A 22,745-nucleotide genomic window follows, 5' to 3' on the forward strand; every position below is an offset into this window, starting at 1 on the left:
CAGTCAGTCATGTGTTTTTCTTTCCAGTCCCTGTGTCTGAATCTCAGTGTGTTACTTTCTTTTCTTTTCTTTTTTTTTTGAGAGTCTCCTGCCTCATGTGTATCATGTTGTGTTATTAGTCTGGTGTAGTGTCAGCTGTGTTCCCACCTGTGGCCTGTTCCCTCGTGATCCTTTGTGTGTATTTATGTCCGTAGTCTCCCCCTCTCTCTCTCTTCTCTCTAGTCCTTGTGCAGTTTTTCCATATGATCAAAGTGAGATTCCTTGTGTCAGTTTCTTCATTCCTGGCTATATTTTATTTTCAGTTTCAGCAATAAAGCTGCTTTTGAGTTTATGTGGTGTTTTTGGAGTGCTGCGTTTGGGTCCTCTCCTGCCTGCTACACAGTTGCCGCGACACACACAGAATAAAAGGAATGTTAAAACCTATGAAACAAAGACTTAAAAGAGAAAGAGCAACACAGTAGAGAAGCTCGTTTGTTTACATGTTATTTCCTCAAATGGTAAGAGACACTCTTATAACTTTGCATTGTTAATTTTCACAGAGCACCTTTCCTAACAGTTTTTTTTCTCAACATTTGAAGAGTGGGGCTTCTCATTACATGAACTTGCTTACAGTATCACAGCAATACAGTAGACTGAACAAACACTCCCAGTTGATTCGCATGTTTTACTGCTGTGTCCATCTGCCATCCAGAGGAAACCAAAACAGTCCTGTATCTGTTCTCACACAGAGGTTAATTTACAAATCAGACCTAAAATTAATTAAAGGAATGATGTTTCCTGTTTTAAAATAGAACAATTACAGGTATGAACCCTGTAGTCGTTAGTCATTTTGCCATACCTTCCCCTTTATGTAAAATAAACATTCTTCTGAAGCAGTGTGTGTGTGTTTGTTTTATTGCTGATCTCTGTGTGTTTAGGTCTATGTATCTGTGTGTAGGTGTATGTGTGTCTTTGTGAATTTATTTTATTGCTGATCTCTGTGGGTTTATCTCAGCAGTCCCATCAAGTTGTAAATACTCCAGGTGGTTTTTCGACCTCTGAGCAAATCTCAAAAGAAAGAGAAAATACTTTTCTTTTTAATTCAACAGCAAAGCCTTCACTCAGCAGTGATGCCGGTCCAAAAGTTCAGGATTTTTTCTTTGCTCCTTTTAGTAACACTTGGTTTTCTGGTGTTTATTCTATCGCAGGAACATTTATCCAAAAGGTCAGTTGGGGTTGTTTTTCTTTGTTTTTTTTTTATTTTGTGTTTAAATAAGGAATCATTAAAAAAAGAACTGTGAACTGATTTGCTAGTTCTATTATTTGTACTTTGCTATTTGTTTGTTGTTTGTTACCTCTACTGCATTTCTGTCTAATTCCCGATTCAGGTGGACAACTTTCTCAGGAAAAAATGGACACAAATGGGAAAACTTTTCTTTTGACAGTGTCATTACATTTTTGGGAAAAATAAAAAAGACATCTGCATCACCTTTTGTGTATACCACAGCTGGCAAACCAAAAGTTATTTCAACAAAAATTAACCCAGTGACAAAATCTAAAACCGCTACACGTGGAGCCATGGCTGAGACTCCTATGCCTATCCTCTACAAAATAAATTTCACAAAGCTTCCTCAGTGGGATTTTGATGATGTTTATAACCAGGATGCACCACCTAGACCGACAGTAAGCATGCTAAGATATGAGAGAAGTAATATAAATGCAGTTCCTAACTTTTCTGTGTTTGGGTATAGGCAGCGCTGAATTCTGCTCAGCCAAGCAGTCGATCGTTTTCCTTGTGACCTATACATGTACCTTGTTTCCCCCTTTAATTTCATTATTTTCATTTTGTGGAGCTGTTTTTCTACCTTTGTGGCTTCTCATATGTCTGCACTCACTCTTTCCTGCAGTGATGCACCAATTATGAAATTCTCTGCTGAAACCAATACAGATGTTTAAAAATAACTATCTGGCACATGGCTAATTACTCTTGCTTTATTACATTTTTTCTGTCATTTGGTTCTCCCCGTTTTGAATTATTCAAGGCTGTTATTTAATAGAGTTGGATCATTACATCAGAGCAAATTCTGTCTTAGGCTCATTTCCTGTATTTAATAGTTTTATGATTTTCAGGCATGTGCCCAGTCTCTGCGAAACTCTAACGATGAAAACTTTAAGAAGGCTTTTCTTCCAAACATACGTTTGTTTCTGCACAAGGACAACATCAACATGAGCGAGTGGAATCGGCTTTCACATTTTAATAATCCTTTTGGTTTTATGGAGTTCAGGTACAACGGTAGGTCTTTAAGTGACACACCTATTTTCTTTTGTTATGCCACATCCTCAAGCAACTTTTTGGCACATAATGCTAAGCATAATAATGTTTATGATGCTAATGCTGTAAATGTAAGCTCTAATTTGATGGCTTTATTTCCACAACTGTTCCAATTGTCAACACAAAGCAGGAACCTCCTAGGTAAAGAATGAAGCCAACAAGAATTTGACAAAAACTGCAGTTTCTTTAGCAGCCACTTGAGGCTACTTCTCAAATCAATGCTCCCCTATCCATTTTCTTATGTTTATCCAATTCAAGGTCACATGGTGTTGCTATAACGTACCACCTGCAATATGTAGACTCCACGCAGAAAGACCCGGGCTGAATTCAAACCCAGGCTTGCTGTGAATTTATGGTACCGAGCTTGTGTCCAGTTGTGTGTATTTGCTTTCTGAGAGTGGTTTCAAACCAGCACTTTCAGTCCTCCAACATCCTGGCTGCGTGATGCTCTACATAGATGACCCCGTGTATTAGTTGAATGCTGATTGGCTGACAAGTGGCTAAAACAAGGAAGTTGGCAACAGCAGAGTTCACCAGCAATGAGGGGAGCAGTTATAAAAAAAATTAAAAGATCTTAAGTTTGTTTGTTTGAGGTTGTTTTTTGATTTGTTTTTTTACAGGGAAAATGATGATGAGGCTCCAACCACATCCCTGAACTGGGCAAGCAGAATAAAATTAGCAATTAGTTCATTGTTTAAATGAACTACTTTAATAGAGCATGTTAGCAGTTATTCCTTCCTTCATTCATTGTTGTTAAACTTAATTAAATATTGAAGACAATCCCAGTTTTGTCACAATCCTGGGTCCTTTGACCCAGCGTTTTGAGTTTTAGTTTATTTTTATGTTTAAGTCCTTTGTGTTTTCTAAGTTCATTCCTATTATGCCTAGGTTTTCATTGCAGTTCTTTGTTATTAGATTCCCCTTGTGTCTTCCTACCCCTGTGTTAAGTCTCCCTTGCTCTTCATGTGTTTCATATCTGCATGTCTTTTGTTAAGTTAATGTTGTCATGTCTGTGTTTCATTATGTTTCCTGTTTTATTTTGAAAGAGGTCCTCTGTTCCTGTGTTCATTGTGTTTAGTTTTACGTTTCCCCTGTGATGTCGTTATGTTCATGTGTATCAGCTGTTTCCCCATGTGTTGCCATTTACCCTAATCACCCTTGTGTGTATTTAGTCTGTGTGTTTCTGTTTATTCTTGGTCGTCTGTTGTTCCACATCATGTTTCCATGCCTCCAGGATTTTTCCACGTTCAAGCTTTTGTTCTTTGTTTTTGTTCAGCATTTAATTTTCCCAGTTTAGTTCTAGTTAGTTTCTCTCCTGTGTGCATCTGCCTTTTGTTTTTGTACCTTTTTGTCAGCCATATTAAACGGCTCGCTTTTGGATTTTAGGCAAAGTCATACAATCTGCTGCCGCACACTGTGACAGAACGACCTGACCATGTGGGACCAGGCAGACATTAATTTCAGACTTTTTTTGAGTTTAGTGTCCACATTACACAGCTCCATGGTTTTTGGATTATCTTCTCTGCACGAGGACAGGAGGTGGAGAAGGAATCTATTATGGTCCAGCTGGGTCGGATTATTGCTGCCAACCCGTTTTTTGTGGAGCGTTTATCGGATCATCACAAGAACTTTGTTTTGCCTACAATGGGAGGAGTTTCACATTCACTGCCAAAGCAGCAGCAGCCCCCCTAGCGTGCAGACTGAATCACTCCAGCCCCCCTGTGAAGCAGCTCTCCGTTCACCAGCTACAGGAGTAAAAGTTGGCGTGTTCAGTCTCCTGCCTGTCTCCATGTCCATGTCGCGACCGCAGCAGACAAGTGCTGCATTTTCCTCGCCACAACCGGTGGCTACTTCCAGAGCCACATTCACCTCAGCCATAGCGGCGCCAGCCTCCACAACCACGTTGTGGACTTCTTCGCCGGTGCAGGCAACCTTTGGACCTGCTTCGTCGCCACTGCTGGCTCCGCGGTCAGCCTCCTGAACTGTTCGATCATGGACTCCTGTGCCGTCACCCTCTGGGTCGGCCCCCTGAAAGGTTTACGGACTATCTTCTAAGCTTGAGTGCCTTTCATAGACTTTTGTTTTGGACTATTTCAGGAGCTCCAGGTTTTCTTGTTGCACTTTTGTTCTAGCTCTGCATTTCATTATGTTTCCTGTTTTATTTTGAAAGAGGTCCTGTGTTCACTGTGTTTAGTTTTAAGTTTCCTCTGATGTCGTTATGTTCATGTGTGTCAGCTGTTTCCCCATGGGTTGCCACTTCTCCTGATCACCTCATGTGTGTATTTAAGTCACACATGACTTTGCCAAACCTGCCAAGTTTATTTTGTATCGCCAAGTTTAGTTTATTTTCTCCAGTGTTCAGCAAACACTGGAGAAAACCATTTTGAGTTTTAGCTTGGTCTCCGCATTTTAGTCTGCAATTTGCGCCCTTTCATGCCTCCCTCCACACAGACCATGACAAGTTTGCTCTTGTTCCGCTCACTGAAAGCTCCCTTCTCTTTTTAGTAAACATGAGTGGGTGAGTCAGGTGAAGCTGAAGAAACAACTGTTAATGCATGAATAAGAGTTATGGCCTTCATCTTGCTTCTCTGTTTTCACATATACATGATACATTACTATGCTGGAACTACAGCACTCAGAGTAAACACATATTTGAATTTTTCTTGTTTGCAGATGTGATGAAGTCAGTAAAGTTGATTCCAAAGCCAAAAGAGCCGTTCCTCCTCCCAAAATCCGGTGGTGATGGTTGTGTGCACTGTGCAGTGGTTGGTACTGCAGGAATCTTGAACAACTCCAGAATGGGTGTAGAGATTGATGCGCATGATTATGTTTTTCGGTAGGAAAGAAATTATCAACTATTAAGGTGTATCTTTTACTAAAAGTTAGGTTTAAAACATAAGAACGCTAAAAAAGAAAAACGTGAGAACGGCTGCTGATTAGCAAATTTTTTTGACAGTAAAAATGTGGCACTGGATCTGATAGCTCACCTGCTTGAAGTGTAGAAACTCCAATGTATTCTTTCAAACATCAGTGTCGTCATAGAGTCAGAATGGAAAGCGTGTTAAGTAAATTAACTTTCAGTAAGAGTATGTTCTGAAATGTTTTGGGCCAACACTTCAGTGGTATTGCTGAAGGTGGTTGCTTCCACAAAGAAACAATTCTCCCAAAATGAAAGCCACGATTGCTTCTCAATTGATCTGAACAAATTACTAAGCTTAAGCATTTGAAGCCAAGTTTAACATCTGCAACACCTGCTTGTTTCGACTGTGTGGCAGGATGAATGGTGCCATCACCAAGGGCTTTGAAGAAGATGTAGGAAACAAAACATCGGTGTATGTCCACACAGCCCACTCCATCACTTCATCTCTTTACATCCTTAAAAAACACGGATACAAAGCTGCTCCTCATGATGAGGTAATGAAGCTTTTTATTGGCCCTTGATTTTTGTTTTATTTCACTAGAGTAAAGATGGCTTCTTTGTCCTCCTTTTCCTTTTGGCAGGGTATAAAATATGTGTTCATTCCTGAGGGGATGAGGGATTACCAATGGCTTGAGGGCCTTCTCAAAGGAGAAAAGGTCTCTGCTGGTCCATACCGGAACAGACTGTGAGTATCAACTAAATGTTATGTGCTACTGCAGTATTTATGGCTTTTTGTGGTGTTAATTTAAAATAAATTGAGAAACTAGAACATTTTTATTTAAATGCTATAACATACATTTTATTAAGTGTCTATTAAAACTGTAAATTAAAAAATAGAACTTTGCAATAAGTATTTTTGCCTTAAATTTACTAATAATTTTACAAATCATTTATCTCTTGCTCACAAACAACTTTCTTGGACATCCTTTGTGGCGTTTCCGTGTTCTCTGTGTGCTCATGTGGTTATTCCCTTGCTATTCCCTCAGTCCAAAAACAAACATGCATTCTGTTAATGGTGATTCTAAATTAGTCTTATTGTAGGTGAGACAGACTTGCATGTAAAGTGCTATATAAACATTTGCGGAAAGGGTTTGAGTGATGGTCAGATAAGAAAAGCACCACAAGCCACTTCATTTCTATTTTGTTTGCTTTTTTTGCTTTGCTTTTTTACTTTTTAAGTTAAGGTGATTATCCCTATTTTGCCAGTTCAGTTACTGTTGAGAAACCATCTGCTTTCCATTTGTGCAAATCAAGCCTTCATTTTAATGAAAGTGAGCTTTTAGAAGAATGATCAGCATTTACTTTATACTGATTATTCAAACCGTAAGACTTGTGTATTGCCACTTTAATTTAAAAGACTCTTTAAAGCAGAATTTATGTCAATTGATAAAATTTCATTTACAGACAATTAATTGTGATAGTTTACTACTGAGAAGTGTAAGCTTTTCTTTCACTTAAGTAAATGCACACTTCTTTTTTTTTTTTAATAACTACACGGCTGTTCTGCAGACCATCTACATTTTGTGTCATACATGCACATTCAGACTGATATTCAGGTAAAAGATTTTGGTCTTGGCACATAAGCATATGTTTTCAGCTATTCCCTCCAGCAAATAAATTTAATAGCATTACTCCTATTGTCTCTCAGTCTACTGGTACGGGACCGGATACTGCAGAACCTCCTTCCTGATGGAAGTAGTCTGAACAGTTTATGGCTGGGGTGACTGTCCTTGATGATCCTCCCCGCTTTCCTCAGGCACCGCTTCCTGTAGATGTCCTGGAGGGAGGGAAGCTCAACTCCAATTATCCATTCAGAACACAGCACTACTCTCTGGAGAGCTTTGCGGTTGTAAGCGGTGCTGTTGCCATACCAGGTGGTGATGCATCCAGTGAGGATGCTCTCAATGGCAGCGCGATAGAAGGTCCTGAGGATGCGGGGGCTCATTGCCTAGTCTTTTCAGTCTCCTGAGAAAGAAGAGGTGCTGCTGAGGATCTTACGTCCTGACCACGTAAGATCTGTGTGGGTGAATACATTTAACTCCTTATCTGTCTGCAAACTGTGCTGTAGCCCAGCCCATTCACATCAGTGAAAAAGTGTCAAATTCAGAAGGAAGTGCATACATGTGTGTTTAATTGAACAGCAAGCCTTCACTTGACAATGATGGCATCCCAAATCTCCAGGATAATTTTATTGCTCCTTGTAATGACAGTTAGTTTGGTGGTTTTCATTCATTTCATTCCATCTCAGGAATCTTTATCAAAACGTTAATATTTTTTATTCATAAAAACAGACATTAAAAAAGGAATTGTGTATTAATTTGCTAATTCTGAACTTTTCTTTTTGCTGACTTATGTCCTGTTACCATTGATGCTTTTCTGCCTAATTTCAGATTCAGTTGGACAACTTTCTCTGGAAAACATGAACTTGGATTGGAAAGTTTTTCGTTTGATATTAAACTCCCGGGACAGAAAGAAAAACCAGCTGTGCCACCTTCTGTGTCTACCACAGCCAGCCAGGCAAAACTTGATTTAACACAAACAAACCCAGTGACAGAGCTGAAATACTCTACCCATGGAGCCGTGGTTGAGACTCCAATACCTCTCCTCTACAGAGGAAATTTCACAAAGGCTCCTCAGTGGGATTTTGATGATGTCTATAACCAGGATGCCCCACCTAGACCAACAGTAAGCATGCTAAGACACAATATGACAGAAACAGTACAAATGTAGTAATTAACTTGATGGCTGTGGGCTGGCAACGCTGAAGTGTGCTCAGCCATGCAGTCAGTCTGTTGCCTCTGCTGTAACTGTCCTGTATTTTCTGTTTGGCTTAATGGTTTCATTCCTTTAATTAAAATACATAATTCTTAATTGTTCATCAAATTTCTGTAACTGTTGTGTTTGTTGTTTCCTTGGGTGTATAAAGCTTTCACATTTTAACCAATTTCATGATTTAATACTTCTGTGATTATCAGACATGTGCCCAATCACTGCGAAACTCTCAGGATGAGAACTTCAAGAAGGCTTTTCTTCCCAACATACGTTTGTTTCTGCACAAGGACAACATTAACATGAGCGAGTGGAATCGCCTTTCACATTTTAACAATCCTTTTGGGTTCATGGAGTTCAAATATGATGGTAGGTGTTTGTGAAACTGAATCTAGATTAAATATCAGTATATGTGTGAGGCTAAGCAGCAAGAAGTAATATTTTTTTTCCCTTCCAATTTCTGACTCCCAGTATAATAATAAAAAGGCAAAGACACACAACAATGAAAGACCTTAGTGGTAAAAAATATATATATGATGGCACCTTTAAGCAGTGTTTTTTGCACCAGACACAGTTTTCCATAGTAGAAATACACTAATTCTAACACCACAGAGACAAACGTTCTGGTGAAGCCAAAAAAACAAACAAACAACAAAAAAGAATTCTTGGACACAGCTAGCATGATGGACAGGTTTTTGACAGGGCTCCCACACAAACGCAAAGCAGAGGATGAAGGAATGCCAAATATGCTTCCAAACCAACTTCCTTCCAAGCCAAAGACTAGAAAATATGATGAAGCATAGCTTGCCTTTGGCTTCACCTGCACAATGGCAGTGCCAACGTATGTATCCCGTATCGGCTGTAAAGGGGGGCCTAGCAAAAATAAAATGAGGAACTGCTGAGTTAAAGAAAGTGAAGTTTGAACTTGTATTGAGAGACATGAAATTATTCATACAGCACTAAATTAAGATACACTTACTGATCACTTCATTAGGGACACTTCTTAGACTGCTCTTTAATGCAAATATCTAGTCATCCAATCACAGGCAGCAACTCAATGCATTTAGACATATGCACATGGTAAAAATAAAAACGATTTTTTTTGCCATCAGTAAGTCAAAGATCATGTTATTATGTGAAATTGAAACGGAATAACTTCATATTTGTGTGTGTGTGTGTGAGAGAGAGAGAGGGGGGGATTTTGTAAGTCTCAGACCAATCCATCAAAATTTTAAGACAATTACCCAATACTTTGTTACAGATGGAAAAATAGAATAGAATAGAATAACTTTTTATTGTCACTATTACAAGAACAGTGAAAGGCAGTTTGGCATCTCTCCATGTGTGTGGAGTACACAATAGCGTAAGTATTTACACAATAACAGACAAATTTACATTTACACAAGAAAGATATGTACAAGTTATACATACACCTGCAAACATACACGCACATACATACATATATGTATATATACATATTTGCATCCGTATATGCATACACACACATATTTCCACATACACGCTCACATCTATATACATACACATACATGCCATCTAACTAGCAGGTGCACGTTCTGATGATACTATATTTCTTCCATACTCAAAAGTGGGTGCAGAGATCGATGCTCATGATTACGTTTTTCGGTAAGAAAGAGCTACAAAACATACCTGTAGTTAATGTTCTCTGAACTTAAGGATATTTTAATGATCAAATATTCCTATCTCATTGCAGTTTGATGCAGAGCACAGCGATCACTTAGGTTTGATGTAATCTCTAGGGATATCTAACATATACAAAAATACCACATATTATATATTATACTCCTTTATGATCAAGTTAAATAAAGATGTTCAAAGTATCACACAGAGTGTGTGTTTCTACTTTGGAACAGCTTAACATACACTCTCCAGGGACTATGGTTTTTGTTTTCTGTGTGTTAATTAAACAGCTCAACATCTGCCAAGATGTCAAGGCGTGTGTATGCTGGAATAATTGGTGGCAGGGTTGAGCTCATCAAGTTTTGACAGCTCTATAGTGATCTATCAAACACACCCTGGAAAAATATCCAATATCTAAAAGTGACTCTATGTGAAAAAGTAACTGCCCCCCGCAAGCAACTCTTGACAGCAAGAATTGCACTCACATGTTTGTGGCAACAGGAATTTGGCCCCACTCTCCTTTGTAGAATTGTTTTAATTCAATCATGCTGGAGAGTTTTGGCCCTTCAAGGTTGTTTAAGGTCATGTCAAAGCAGTTCCGCATTTTTCTAGGCAGCTCAACAAACCTGTTTTTTTCAGTTATTCATGGGTGGACCTCCTGCATAACTCAAGTGCATGAGTTTCAGGACTCAAACTTTTGGCTGGTCATTCTCTTTTAAGAGTTTCTGGATGCCATTTTGATAATAGTGAATTAAAGTAGTCCATCCAGAAATAATAAATGCATGAACTAGTTTTTCAGAATCACTCTAAGACAGAATGTCTCTGATTTTAGAGATACTGTACAAATGGAAGAAATCAGTCCTACATATTTGTTTAATACAAAGGACATATTCTGGTGAAAACAAGTCCTCAATTCCTCACAGTGTTACTGGAGGCCAAGGTAATGACATCCAGAGTAAGCATCTGGTTAGATACCATATTTCTAAGATTTTTATGGCTGAGTACCATAACTTAGCTTAATCTGAATTTAGAAGCAGAAAATTAGAGGTCATCCAGATCTTTATATCTTTACGACATTCCTGCAGTTTAACTAACCTGTGTGTGTTATCTGGCTTCATGGATAGATAAAATTTGGTATCATCTGCATAGCAGTGAAAATACATACTATCTATTATCATAATACTCCCTAACGGAAGCATGTATAATGTAAGACCAATTCTAATTTCCTTGTTATAGCACAGAACGCTGTGGAACTGTTAGGTAGATATGCTCACACCACTGCAGCACAGTACCTTTAATATCTACAGCATGCTTTAATCTCCGTAATAAAACACAGTGTTGAACGATGCGCTGAGGTCTAGCAGGACAAGCACAGTCCACTGTCAGAGGCCATAAAAAGATCATTTGTAACCTTCACTAAAGCTGTTTCTGTACTGTGATGAGCTCTGAAACCTGACAGAATCTCTTCAAATAAATCATTCCTCTGCAGATGATCTGTTAGCTGTTTGACAACAACCCTTTCAAGACTGTTTTAGATAAAAGGAGGTTGGGGATTGGCCAATAATTAGCTAAGACAGCTAGGTCAAGTGACTTTTTAAGTAGTGGTTTAATTATTAAACCACCAGCTTGAAGGTCTGTGGTTTGTAGTCCACTAATAGAGATAGGTTGGTCATATTTAAGATTGAAGCATTCTTAATGGTAGGACTTCTTTGAGCAGTCTTGTAGGAATGGGGTAAAAATTTTTACCCCCTTTTCCATTAGTACCTACTCGGATCAATTTGCCACGGTTTTCAAGGTTTTCCATTAGATCATAGTTCCTGGTACCAGATTAGCAGATTTTAGTACCTGATATCGGAATGTCATTTGGACTAGAGAAGTGATGATAACAAAGAGAGAGAAGGTAGTCAAAACTGGGGGGATCAAACTACCAGAAGGCAACATTGCAGACATAGAGGACAGTTTCAAGTACCTGGGGATCCCACAGGCAAATGGGAACCATGAAGCTGCAACCACCAAGTACCTGCAGAGGGTCAGGGAAGTCCTGAGGAGTCAGCTGAACAGTAAGAACAAGATCCGGGCTATCAACAGCTAGGCCCTGCCCGTGATCAGGTACCCGGCTGGATAATAAGCTGGCCAAAGGAGGAGATAGAAGTCACTGACATCAAAACAAGAAAGCTCCTGACCATGCATGGAGGGTTTCACCCCAAGTCCAGCACCCTGAGGCTGTACGCTAAGCAGAAGGAAGGAGGCCGGGGACTGGTGAGTGTCAGCACCAAGATGAGACAACAAACAAATACATCACGAAGATGGCCCCAACTGACAGCGTGCTCAGTGAATACCTCAGGCAGCAGAAAGCCAAGAAAGAGGAGGAAGGCGAGGAACGATCATGGAAGGACAGGCCCCCGCACGGTATGTACCACCGGCAGATAGCAGAGGTGACTGATATCCAGAAATTCTACCAGTGGCTGGACAAAGCTGGACTGAAAGACAGCACAGAGGCACTAATTATGGCAGCACAGGAACAAGCTCTTAGCACAAGATCCATAGACGATGGGGTCTATCACACCAGACAAGACCCCAGGTGCAGGCTGTGTAAAGATGCCCCTGAGACAATCCAATACATAACAGCAGGGTGCAAGATGCTAGCAGGCAGGGCATACATGGAACGCCATAACCAAGTGGCCAGCATAGTATACAGAAACATCTGTGCCGAGTTTAACCTGGAAGTCCCGAGGTCAAAATGGGAGATGCCCCCAAGGGTGGTTGAGAATGACTGAGCTAAGATCCTGTGGGACTTCCAGATACAGACGGACAAAATGGTGGTGGCTAACCAACTGGATATAGTGGTGGTAGATAAACAGAAGAAGACGGCCGTAGTGATCGATGTAGCGGTTCCCAATGACAGCAGCATCAGGAAGAAGGAACACGAGAAGCTCGCGAAATACCAAGGGCTCAGAGAAGAGCTTGAGAGGATGTGGAGGGTGAAGGTAACGGTGGTCCCCGTGGTAATCAGAGCAATAGGTGCGGTGACTCCCAAACTAGGCGAGTGGCTCCAGCAGATCCCAGAAACAACATCGGAGATCTCTGTCCAGAAGAGTGCAGTCCTAGGAACAGCTAAGATACTGCGCAGGACCCTCAAGCTCCCAGGCCTCTGGTAGAGGACCCGAGCTTGAAGGATTGACCGCCCGCAGGGGGAAATATATATATACAGCTCCACATAACACCATCATTTCAAATAAACTGGTGGACAAACTTCATGCACTAACTGACATATGTCACTGGGTACTACAGACTGGGCAAGAAAACATCCTCCATTGTAGAGTCAATACCCCCTTCTGTATGCTCTGTACACACAACTGTCCACGTGATGTAAATTCCATAATGTAAGTTTGCAGTTCATCCAAGTCATTGGATGCATGACTGACAAACAGGAGAAGAGGAACCAGGATGAACCAGGATGTTGTCTAAATGTCAGTGCACTGCACCCGCAACTTAAATATCATGTATTAAAAATATAAATGTAACTTTGTAGTCATATTTACCCTTAAAAACTTTCAATTATCCCCTTGGAAGAGAAGAGAAGAGAAGTTTCAAGCTGATAGGAAATATCCTCTCCATATATTATATGATCATAATGAAATGCTACTGTTGAGTCTGATTGTGATTAAATTGACAAACCAGGAGACAGAGGCAGACTGGACATTAAGGGGAACAAGCATAAAAAAAATCAAGGACTATAAATAACAAACTCCAGAACACTACAAAATAACATATTCAGGAACTAGAATGTAAATCATCTTATACTTTCAAAGCAACAAATAACAACTCTAGAACCACAACTCAAAATACTGAGCCAAGAGTTTAACAATGATGGAAGCTTGTTTGGGGTTGGGGTTGCTGTAGCTCAGGTGGCAGAGCAGGTCAGCCACTAATCAGAAGGTCGGTGGTTCGATCCCAGGCTGCCTCCTGGCTGCATGCCAAATATCCTTGGGTAAGATACTAACCCCATGTTTGCCTGCTGGTGGTCAGAGGGCCCGGTGGCGCCAGTGTCCGGCAGCCTCGCCTCTGTCAGTGCGCCCCAGGGCAGGGTGAATGACTGAATGTAGTGTGAAGCACTTTGGGGTCCTTAGGGACTGAGTAAAGCGCTATACAAATGCAGGCCATTTACCATTTGTTTCTGCCACTGAGAAAAGGGGAAAAAAGTGCAATCTATGCCAAATATATTACTAACTTAAAGATTTCAGATAAGTAGGTACATTTTGATTTACTAACATAAAATTAAGGTTAGATTTAGGGGTTAGTGTTAATATTAGTGTTGGTCTGAGATTTACTAATTCAAATTCTGAGAAACTTACCTTAACTTCAGTTACGGTTGGGAACCAGGAGCTAGTTCATGTAGAGATCCGGCTTCCAGTAGCCCAATTCCTTGGAATTGTTAGGAAAAAAAATCAGCTCATTTTAGTTTGTGTGTCAGAGGAGGAAAATAGTGGTGCAGTCTGCAGCGTAGACATTATTTTTTTTTTTTTTTGGGGGGGGGGGGGTTTATTACACGATAAAAAAACTACTTGCACATAGGCTGCTATATGACAGAAACTATATATGCTGCTATATGACAGAAACTAAGGAAAAGCACGATAAGATAAAAGGTATATCACACTGCCTTCAATTTGAATGCTGTTGCTGACTGATTTTGAAGAGATCAACTTTCTGACGTGTCTGTTTGGCAGGATGAACGGTGCCGTTACCAAAGGTTTTGAGGAAGATGTAGGAAATAGAACATCAGTGTACGTTCACACAGCGCACTCCATCAAATTATATTTTTAGGAAGTATGGATACAAATCTGCCCCTCATGATGAGGTAACTTACAAGACTACAGTGTGATATTGTTTATACTCTCCACAAATCAAAGATTATTTCACTCCTTAATTTTTCTCTTGGCAGGGAATAAAATATGTGATGATTCCCGAGGGCATGAGAGATTTCCAATGGCTCGAGGGTCTCCTTAAAGGACAGCAGGTCTCTGGTGGTCCTTTCCGCAAGAAATGGTAATCATCAGCTGCATCTAAATGAGTAGTTATTTAATAGCTATTTTTTCTCCTGCTTTAACAAATCTCAACTTTTGTAACTGGTTTGTAGTGTCCTAAGACAACTTTTTAAAAGAAGCTTTCTCAACTCAGAGGTAAGAGTGGAGAAGAACTAGAGAAAAATTGCCAGCTGTGGTTTTGTCTAACTGGTTAAAATCCATGGCCTTCCTCGTGGCTCCTACATGTCACTGCTGAGTGCACCCACAAGTGAGAAGACACAGGTGCCTCGCTGTTAGCAGATGTATACTACAAATGCACTCTGGAAACAACTAAAACAACAACAACTTGAGTTGCTATCCACTTTTTCTTTTACGATTTAATGGACAACTGATCTGGGTCTGTCTGGGCACAAACCTATTGCTGAAACAATCAGAGACAATTCTACTGCAGCTAGAAAAGCATGGAACACCAGGCCAAACTCTTTGTTGGATCTTGTGAACGAGGGAGATGACCGAGACGAGCGTTGTTCCTGCCGCTCGAACCCCAGTCACTCTCAGTCAGCTCCCCCGTAGCACTGCTCTTTATTGTGGTTACATGAATATGCATAGGTTCATTAACATAGGACATCTTAAACAGGCATGTATGTGAACAAAGAGTACCAGTGTGTGTGTGTGTGTGTGTGTGTAGGTGTGTGTGTCAAGATGTGACCCAGTGAATGATCTGCTGCCAAAAGGCACTGTCACGGCTAACAGATGGATCCAAGTGCAGACTACGTGCTGGCAAGCAAAAGGTTGACAATTTATTAACACAGAGGGAAAACCACAGTGATGTGTATATACAGTGAATGGGGCAGGGGTTCAGGGCTCCAGGGGAGGGAATCCACACTTGCTCTCCACTCAGCCCAAACTCCTCACGCTCGCTCGCTTCTCCAAGGCCACTCTCGCTCCAATTTCCACTTATGTTAACACACACACATGGGGATCACAGGTCTGGGTCCGCCACAAGTTCCAGGGAGATCTAAACACAGAGAGACCGATTAGATCAAAACGTCACACAGCACCGACAGAGTTTCTTTCAGAAAGAGAGCTGAGAGCACGAACACGGGAGGTTCAACGCTCCAGTGCCGAATTCTCTGCCGCAGCGTTAAATAGGCCAGATGGACGCTGCCTGATCAGCAACAGGTGTAGTAATCACTGCTGGTGCGTGGGCCAAGGGTGAGAGCCCACAGTGAGCTCCAACCAGGCAAGCAGGAGAAAGAACAGAACAAACTTGTGGCCAACATGAGCAGCCAGAGAGGCACAGGGACCATGACAGGCACTTATACTTAAACAGATATAGAGTTGGTGTCCTCCTATCCGGTCTTTAATTCTGACGTCATTAGCCGTGTCTGGGCCCAAACTCCGCTGCAGGCCCATAAGTCAAGCGATCACTGTGGCGTCACTGAGAGTTAAAAACTGTCTAAATCCTTTCATCTTTAATATAATGATCAGTGTTGCTGCTCTACCAGGTGTAACAATTAAGTTTAACATCCAGGCATCCATGAAAACGGAATTTATGACATTTCTCGGATTTAGAAGTTAGCGGGGAGTTAGCTCGGCAGCTTGCATCTAAATACGATATAGCATGTCCTGACTGAGGGATTTCGAAAACAAATTAAGACGTACAGCTCTGCTATCACTTCTGACATAAATGCAGACAGAAAACTAAAAAACAGTGACATTTGTAGGGTCACTGAAGTTTGGCTACCTGGTATATAACAATGTGCTATGTGATCACCAGCAACACAGCTACGTTAGCATAATATAAACACAGTGAAGCTGGAGGATGAACGCTAACTTTTTTCCACTCGATAAAAGTTAACGTGAGGATTCTTGGTGGTCAGGGACAAAAGCAATCGCATGGCAGGATGCTGTAAATGGACCAAACTTCAGTCAGGAGAAAAACAAAGATAATCCATCCACAATACGAGGTTAGTCATTAATATACTGCTGCACGGGCTGAGCTGTAGTTACATCGTAAGGTTTTAAAAACTGAGCTTTAAAATGAATAGCGGTAATAAAAATCACGAGAGGCTGACAGTGATCACTGACTGTGTTTAGGGGCTTTTTGAGATTAAATAGAACAAGATACAAAGCATTAAAACATGTTGAAAACACAAAAGTCTTATTAAAAGCAGGGTAGTTTGGGCCCAGAAGCAGGATTCGTCATGTCATCACTTAAAGACCGGATAGTATAAATCAGAAAGAGAAGGTACGACCTCTCTCATGACCTTTGGATGAGTGTGGTATGCCAGAGTGCTCTGGAATGCACACAGAGTCTTTGCAGACTACTAAGGATCAGACATTCTATCAATATGCAATTGATTATATAACTCTAAGCATATATGAGTAAGCATTCTAAGCATAAATCACAAACCAACAATATAAACCTGACAGCAACTGTATTGGTTTTAATTTCAAAAACTATAAATTATCCCTCCTGTCTTTTGTGTTTTAACCTCACCAGGCCAAGGACCTACTATTCAGGGCAGTACAATGAGAGTCGCTTCTACGCTCTACACCAGGAGTTCCTCCGATATGTGAAGAACAGGTCAGACTCCTATAACCATCCTGTGCAGAGTATTTGTGGTTTAAAATCATTCAACACAGTGCATTACAAAACAGAAATAAATGCATTGTCACTGAAGTAAAAACAAAAACAAAACATCAATATTAAAACATCAGATGTTATCCTGAAATAAAGACTGAACAGATACCTTATGGGAAAAATTAGCAGTTACTTTATTTAAATATGGGACTGAAAAACAGATGCTTGTATTTGTAGGTAAATTAGAGTTCCCTGCATGGATAAAAAAATATTAGGGATTAAAACAGAGAATTATATTTATCAGATTTCTGGCCATAAATTCACCAAAAAATATGATACTGAAATTAATAATTAAACTGTAATAAATGCAACAATCAGATATTTACAGAGGCGCCAGGGGGCACTGGCCACCCTCCACCCTCTTATTTGGTTTTTATATCTGCATATTTTCAGTGATATCAACTTTAATAGTAGGAAATTAACTAGGCCTAATGCTTTTCTCTCTTTTTTGCCATATTTTTCAAGTAATCAATATTTGCTGACAGCATAAAATTCTGTAGGTGTGCATATGCCCCTGGATATTTGAATAATTTACAGCCTTTCATAAAGCTGTTTTAGCTAAATAGTCAGTGTTCAGGTTTTAGATAGATTCTTTTAATATGTTTTGTTTTGGTTTGTTTTCTCTTAAAGCATGTTTTTTATCCACAGGTTCCTAAAGTCACCTAAACTGAATAGAAAATCCTGGGCAATGGTCAGACCAACCAATGGAGCATTCACTCTCTTCCTTGCTTTGCATACTTGTGACACAGTGAGTTAATATTACCTTTACATTTCAGTGTGAGAGGTCTTGGTTTCCACACCTATACATTAAAAAGCACATAATACCAAAGACTGACTGTGTAAACATGAGAAAACCTCAAATCAACTCTCTCATGAAAATAAAATATTTAACACACCTTTTCTGCAAACTGGATAAAATCAGAATGTCACAGTGGAAATATTTCTGTGCAAATGCTACTCTGTTTGCGTTGCAGAAAGCTTTACATTGTTCACTTTGCTTTACAACCCGATACACCAATGTCTGTAAAGAAATTCTTTACACCAGCTCTTTAAGAAATCAGTTTAAAATTATTAATATAATTCATGTCCAGTTGTAGTTGTGGTGTCTTTCCATTTGTTTCCTTGAACAGCATCAATACAAGCATTCACAAACCAAGAGAATTGCATATTTTGAAATGTGTATGGCACAATATCAGTCAATGATCAATAACTTGTAGAATCAAATGGAAAATTTCAACATTCTTTGCCTGATAGCTGGCTCTAGAAATTCTGTCCATAAAATTCATGACAGTATCATGACTGTCAATTTTTAATACATCGAGATACAATAGAAAATTATCTTGACTGTACAAGATTTTAAAATTACATTCATAAAAACTCATATGAGCAACACCACATAACAGATTAGACCATGTAATTATTTATTCAAAATGATTTGTAGTATCATCTTTAGCAGCAGCAACTTAAAGTTTCTCACATTGTTGTTGAAAAATTTTGTCCCACTCATCTTTTGCGAGCACTTCTTTATGTATCTCACGGTCCTAGCCTGTCGCCCCCCCCCCCCCCCCCCCCCCCCCACACACACACACACACACGCACGCACGCTTATATGAAGAGGGAGAGAGAGAGAGTATGCATAGTATGCAAACGGCTAACAAACAGCCATCATAATTTGTCACACAGTGAGAATAGGACAACTCAACAACTGACAATAACTAATTAATATTGTGCTGAACACAGTCCAAAAGATTCAGTAAGCTACATCAGTGTCTACTGTTTACTATCATAGCCAAGTGGCTAACAAACATAAACAGACGTTTTCACTATCCCTACTAAATAATGTTGTCTTGTTGTATCTCTGTTGTGGTCAGTGCTATCCTCTATGCTGTTGCATGCTGGGGCAGCAGGTTGAGAGTCACAGACACCAACAGACTAAATAAACTAATCCACGAGGCCAGTGATGTTGTGGGGATGGAGCTGGACTCCATTAGGGTGGTGTCTGAGAGACAGATGTTGTCCAAGATAAAGACAATGTTGGATAATACCTCCCACCCCCTCCATGACTTGCTGGCTATTCACAGGAGTATGTTCAGTGAGAGACTGAGATTACCAAAAAGCATCACTGAACAACACAGGAAATCATTCCTGCCTGTGGCCATCTCCCTGTACAACTCCTCCATCTAACACAGTGTAAACACTGCAATAGTTACATCCTTTTTACACACACTCTTTTCTACTCTGTAATATTCTTGTCAATTTTCTTGATATTTATTTATCATCACTTTTGTTAATCCTTGATTTTTATAACTGGGTGATCTGTATATATTAGTGGTATTTCTTAAATGTGTAAAATCTGTAACATAATGTATTGTTTGGAGTTTAGTCTGTTATTGTTACTATTTTTACCATTTCTTCTTGAAGCAACTGTAACCCACATAATTTCCTTAGGGATTAATAAAGTATTGTGAGTCTGATTGTTTCAGGATACATGACCTGCCATTATCCAATGGAACATCTGCTTACCTGTATCTTTTGCTCGTTTCTCCTCCTCTTCTTTTCTAAACTGAACCCCTGATGGCTTTGAACTTTTCTTGTCCATCTTCCATTGGTTTTAATTTTGCACAGATTCGCTTTGTCTAGGGTTTATTTCTGGGATTTCGCACAACCCAGGAACAATCATGAATACATAATGGGCTTAGATTTACAGCATTATGAATGAAATGTGCTCTATTTGGAAGCAGCTGCCCCCCTACCCTTATGACAGGTTGTGTCTGAGACTTTAAATCATTAAACTGTAAATTTTAAACTGTTATTGATCCCTTTACCCCTAGTCTTAAAGTGTATATTAATTTTCTTACTCTTCTTATATTTATTGTTTGTTTACTTGCACTGCTGTAACTGAAGCCTCGTCGTCTCGTCTCTCTATATACTGGACTGTATGTAGCGGAGATGACACTAAAGTTTACTTTGACTTCAGCACAGCAGCAAGCAGGCGCACCGAGGACTCTCACGCTCCCTTTTCGAATAGAATTTCGAAAAAACATCGGTGCAAATTATAAGTCTGCATCATGTCTGGTGTTTTCGTGTTTGTTGGTTTGTTTTTATTTTGTTTTATTTTGTGAGTTGGTCATTTGATGCCACTCCAGCCAGCCAGAGAATCCCCCGCTGCCCCGCCCGCTTCTCCCTGTGCCGCAAGCAGGAGGCGCACCTCGCAAATGGAGGGCGCCCTTACTCCCAGCAAATGGGCAATAGAAAGCCGATCAGTGCCTATGCCATTCCCAAAATGCGCTGGCATGACCTCGGGGCAGCATGAGTACGAGCAAATTTTTTTTTGCAGATGCCAGTGATGCCGCCCCCACCACGATGCCACCATATCAAAAACCGCTACTGATCCCACGATAGTACTTCAATCAGGTTTAGGTCTGGACGTTGACTGGGCCATTGCAACACCTTGATTTTTAAGCCATTCTGTTGTATATTTTCTGCTATTGTCCTGTTGCTGATCAAAATACAGCCAAGCTTTAGATGTTGGACAGATGACCTCACAACTGACCATTAATTACTTTGGTACAGAGGAAAAAAATCTCCATTCTGGACTTTTCTGCCAAAAAGGACAGTGTTTCTGAAGTCTTGTGGGTCGTTGACATCCAATTGTAAATTAAAGTGTGCTGCTATGGTCTTTTTAGAGAGAAGAAGCAACCATCAGTCTGCTGGAACTGTGCTGTCAATAACTTGTATTAATTATTATTTTATTAATTTATTTATTTATTATTATTATGACCTATTATTGTTGGTGTTGTTTTTGTCGGAACTGTATGTATGTGTAAACTATGTCTTAAAAAGTGCTGTACTAAAAGATTTCTTCTCCCTCTTTTACTGTCTCTTCAGGTGGATGCATATGGATTCATGACTGATGACTACATGAAATACTCCAACTACTATATTCAGAAGTACATTAAAACTAAAGTAATTTTCTATGGCAACCATGACTACAATTTGGAGAAGAATACATGGAAAGACCTTCACAACAGAAAAGTAATAAAGCTGTATCAAAGAATGGAGCCAGAATCAGGGACTTAAAAGTAGGGCTGCCACAAACGATTATTTTGCTAGTCGACTAGCAACCGATTATTTTTGCAATTAGTCGACTAATCGGATCATGCATCCGTTGGACGTAAAACGTACAGCTTATTGCATCAGCATGGATCTGCTCTTATATAACTATCATTAGCTTACAGCTTGAAGTGTTTAAGGTATGTGCTAACTAAAAATAAAGACAAGATGATAGTTTATTAAATTTTAATGACATTTGCAGATTGTTTCGGTGGAGTTTAATAAACCCAGCTGTCTGCTCCTTGCTATCTAAAATATAACAGGACACCGGAGTATATTCTCGAGCATCTCACACTTCTGATAATCAGTTGTCTGCTTGACGTTTGTTCAGCTGTGTAAAAACTATTACTTTAATCTCAGCCAAACCGATTTACTCAGGAACAAATAAAATACTAAAAAAAAGCCAAACAATAACATTTTAAAGTTATCTAAGTGACTTATATTACATGTTTAACCTGAGTAGCGAAAGATTTGAAAAAAGGTTTGAAAACGATTTGCCAGGAGTCCGGTGTTCTCACGGGCTCTAGTGAGCCTTGAACCCCGGCTAACTATCGAGCTGGTGGGTAACAGACGTCTCCAAAAACGTCGGAGCGCTTTTGAAAATATGTGGTGTCTTGATAGACTGAGCAGATATTTGAGGTTTACACAGCTACATTCTCGCCTGAAAATATGTTAAACGTTTATTTTGTGACCCAGAAAGAGGAATAAGAGTAATATTAAAACTAACTAGCTGCCGCCATTGTTGACAACTGCGCTGGGCTGCGCTATGAATTATGGGACACAGCTTCTTCTTCTTCGGGGTTTAACGGCAGCTGGCATCCTTGTACATGCAGTGCTGCCATCTTCTGTTTCAGTCCGTTATTACACTCTTAAATACTACTACTCATTCCTTACAAAGCTTCAAACGATGCGTCGACTATTAAATTAGTCGTCGACGATTTTAATAGTCGAAGTAATCGTGACTAGTCGACTAATGGTGGCAGCCCTACTGAAAAGCCAAAGTAACACTGAGTCCACCCGTAAGGATGAAACCTACACTACTGATGATATTCAAGAGCCATGTCAGGCAACGTGGTAGTGCAGTGGTTAGCACAACAAGAAAGTCCTGTGTTCACATCCACCATATAACTGGAGCCTTTCTTTGTGGAGTTTGCATGTTCTCCCTGTGTCTGTGTGGGTTCTCTCTGGATACTCCGTCCTAAGACATGCACTTAGTAGAGTTTGATTAATTTGTTATTCTGAATTACCAATAGGTGTGAGTGTGAATGGTTAAATGCTGTTCTGTGTTAGCTCTGTTGCAGG

General features: G+C 40.0%; 1 protein-coding gene across 1 annotated transcript; it reads left to right on the plus strand.

The window, feature by feature from the left end:
* The first annotated feature begins 1,557 nt into the window (after positions 1 to 1,557).
* LOC134633482 (alpha-N-acetylgalactosaminide alpha-2,6-sialyltransferase 1-like) lies at positions 1,558 to 21,410 on the plus strand. The gene is made up of 8 exons (XM_063482317.1): positions 1,558 to 1,662; positions 2,110 to 2,272; positions 4,985 to 5,147; positions 5,587 to 5,725; positions 5,813 to 5,916; positions 17,190 to 17,273; positions 17,979 to 18,078; positions 21,219 to 21,410. Exons 1-8 carry the CDS (start codon positions 1,558 to 1,560, stop codon positions 21,408 to 21,410), a joined length of 1,050 nt encoding a protein of 349 aa, XP_063338387.1.
* Positions 21,411 to 22,745: the final 1,335 nt, after the last annotated feature.

This window comes from Pelmatolapia mariae, linkage group LG8 (assembly GCF_036321145.2).
Source record: "Pelmatolapia mariae isolate MD_Pm_ZW linkage group LG8, Pm_UMD_F_2, whole genome shotgun sequence".
NCBI classification, from domain to species: Eukaryota; Metazoa; Chordata; class Actinopteri; order Cichliformes; family Cichlidae; genus Pelmatolapia; species Pelmatolapia mariae.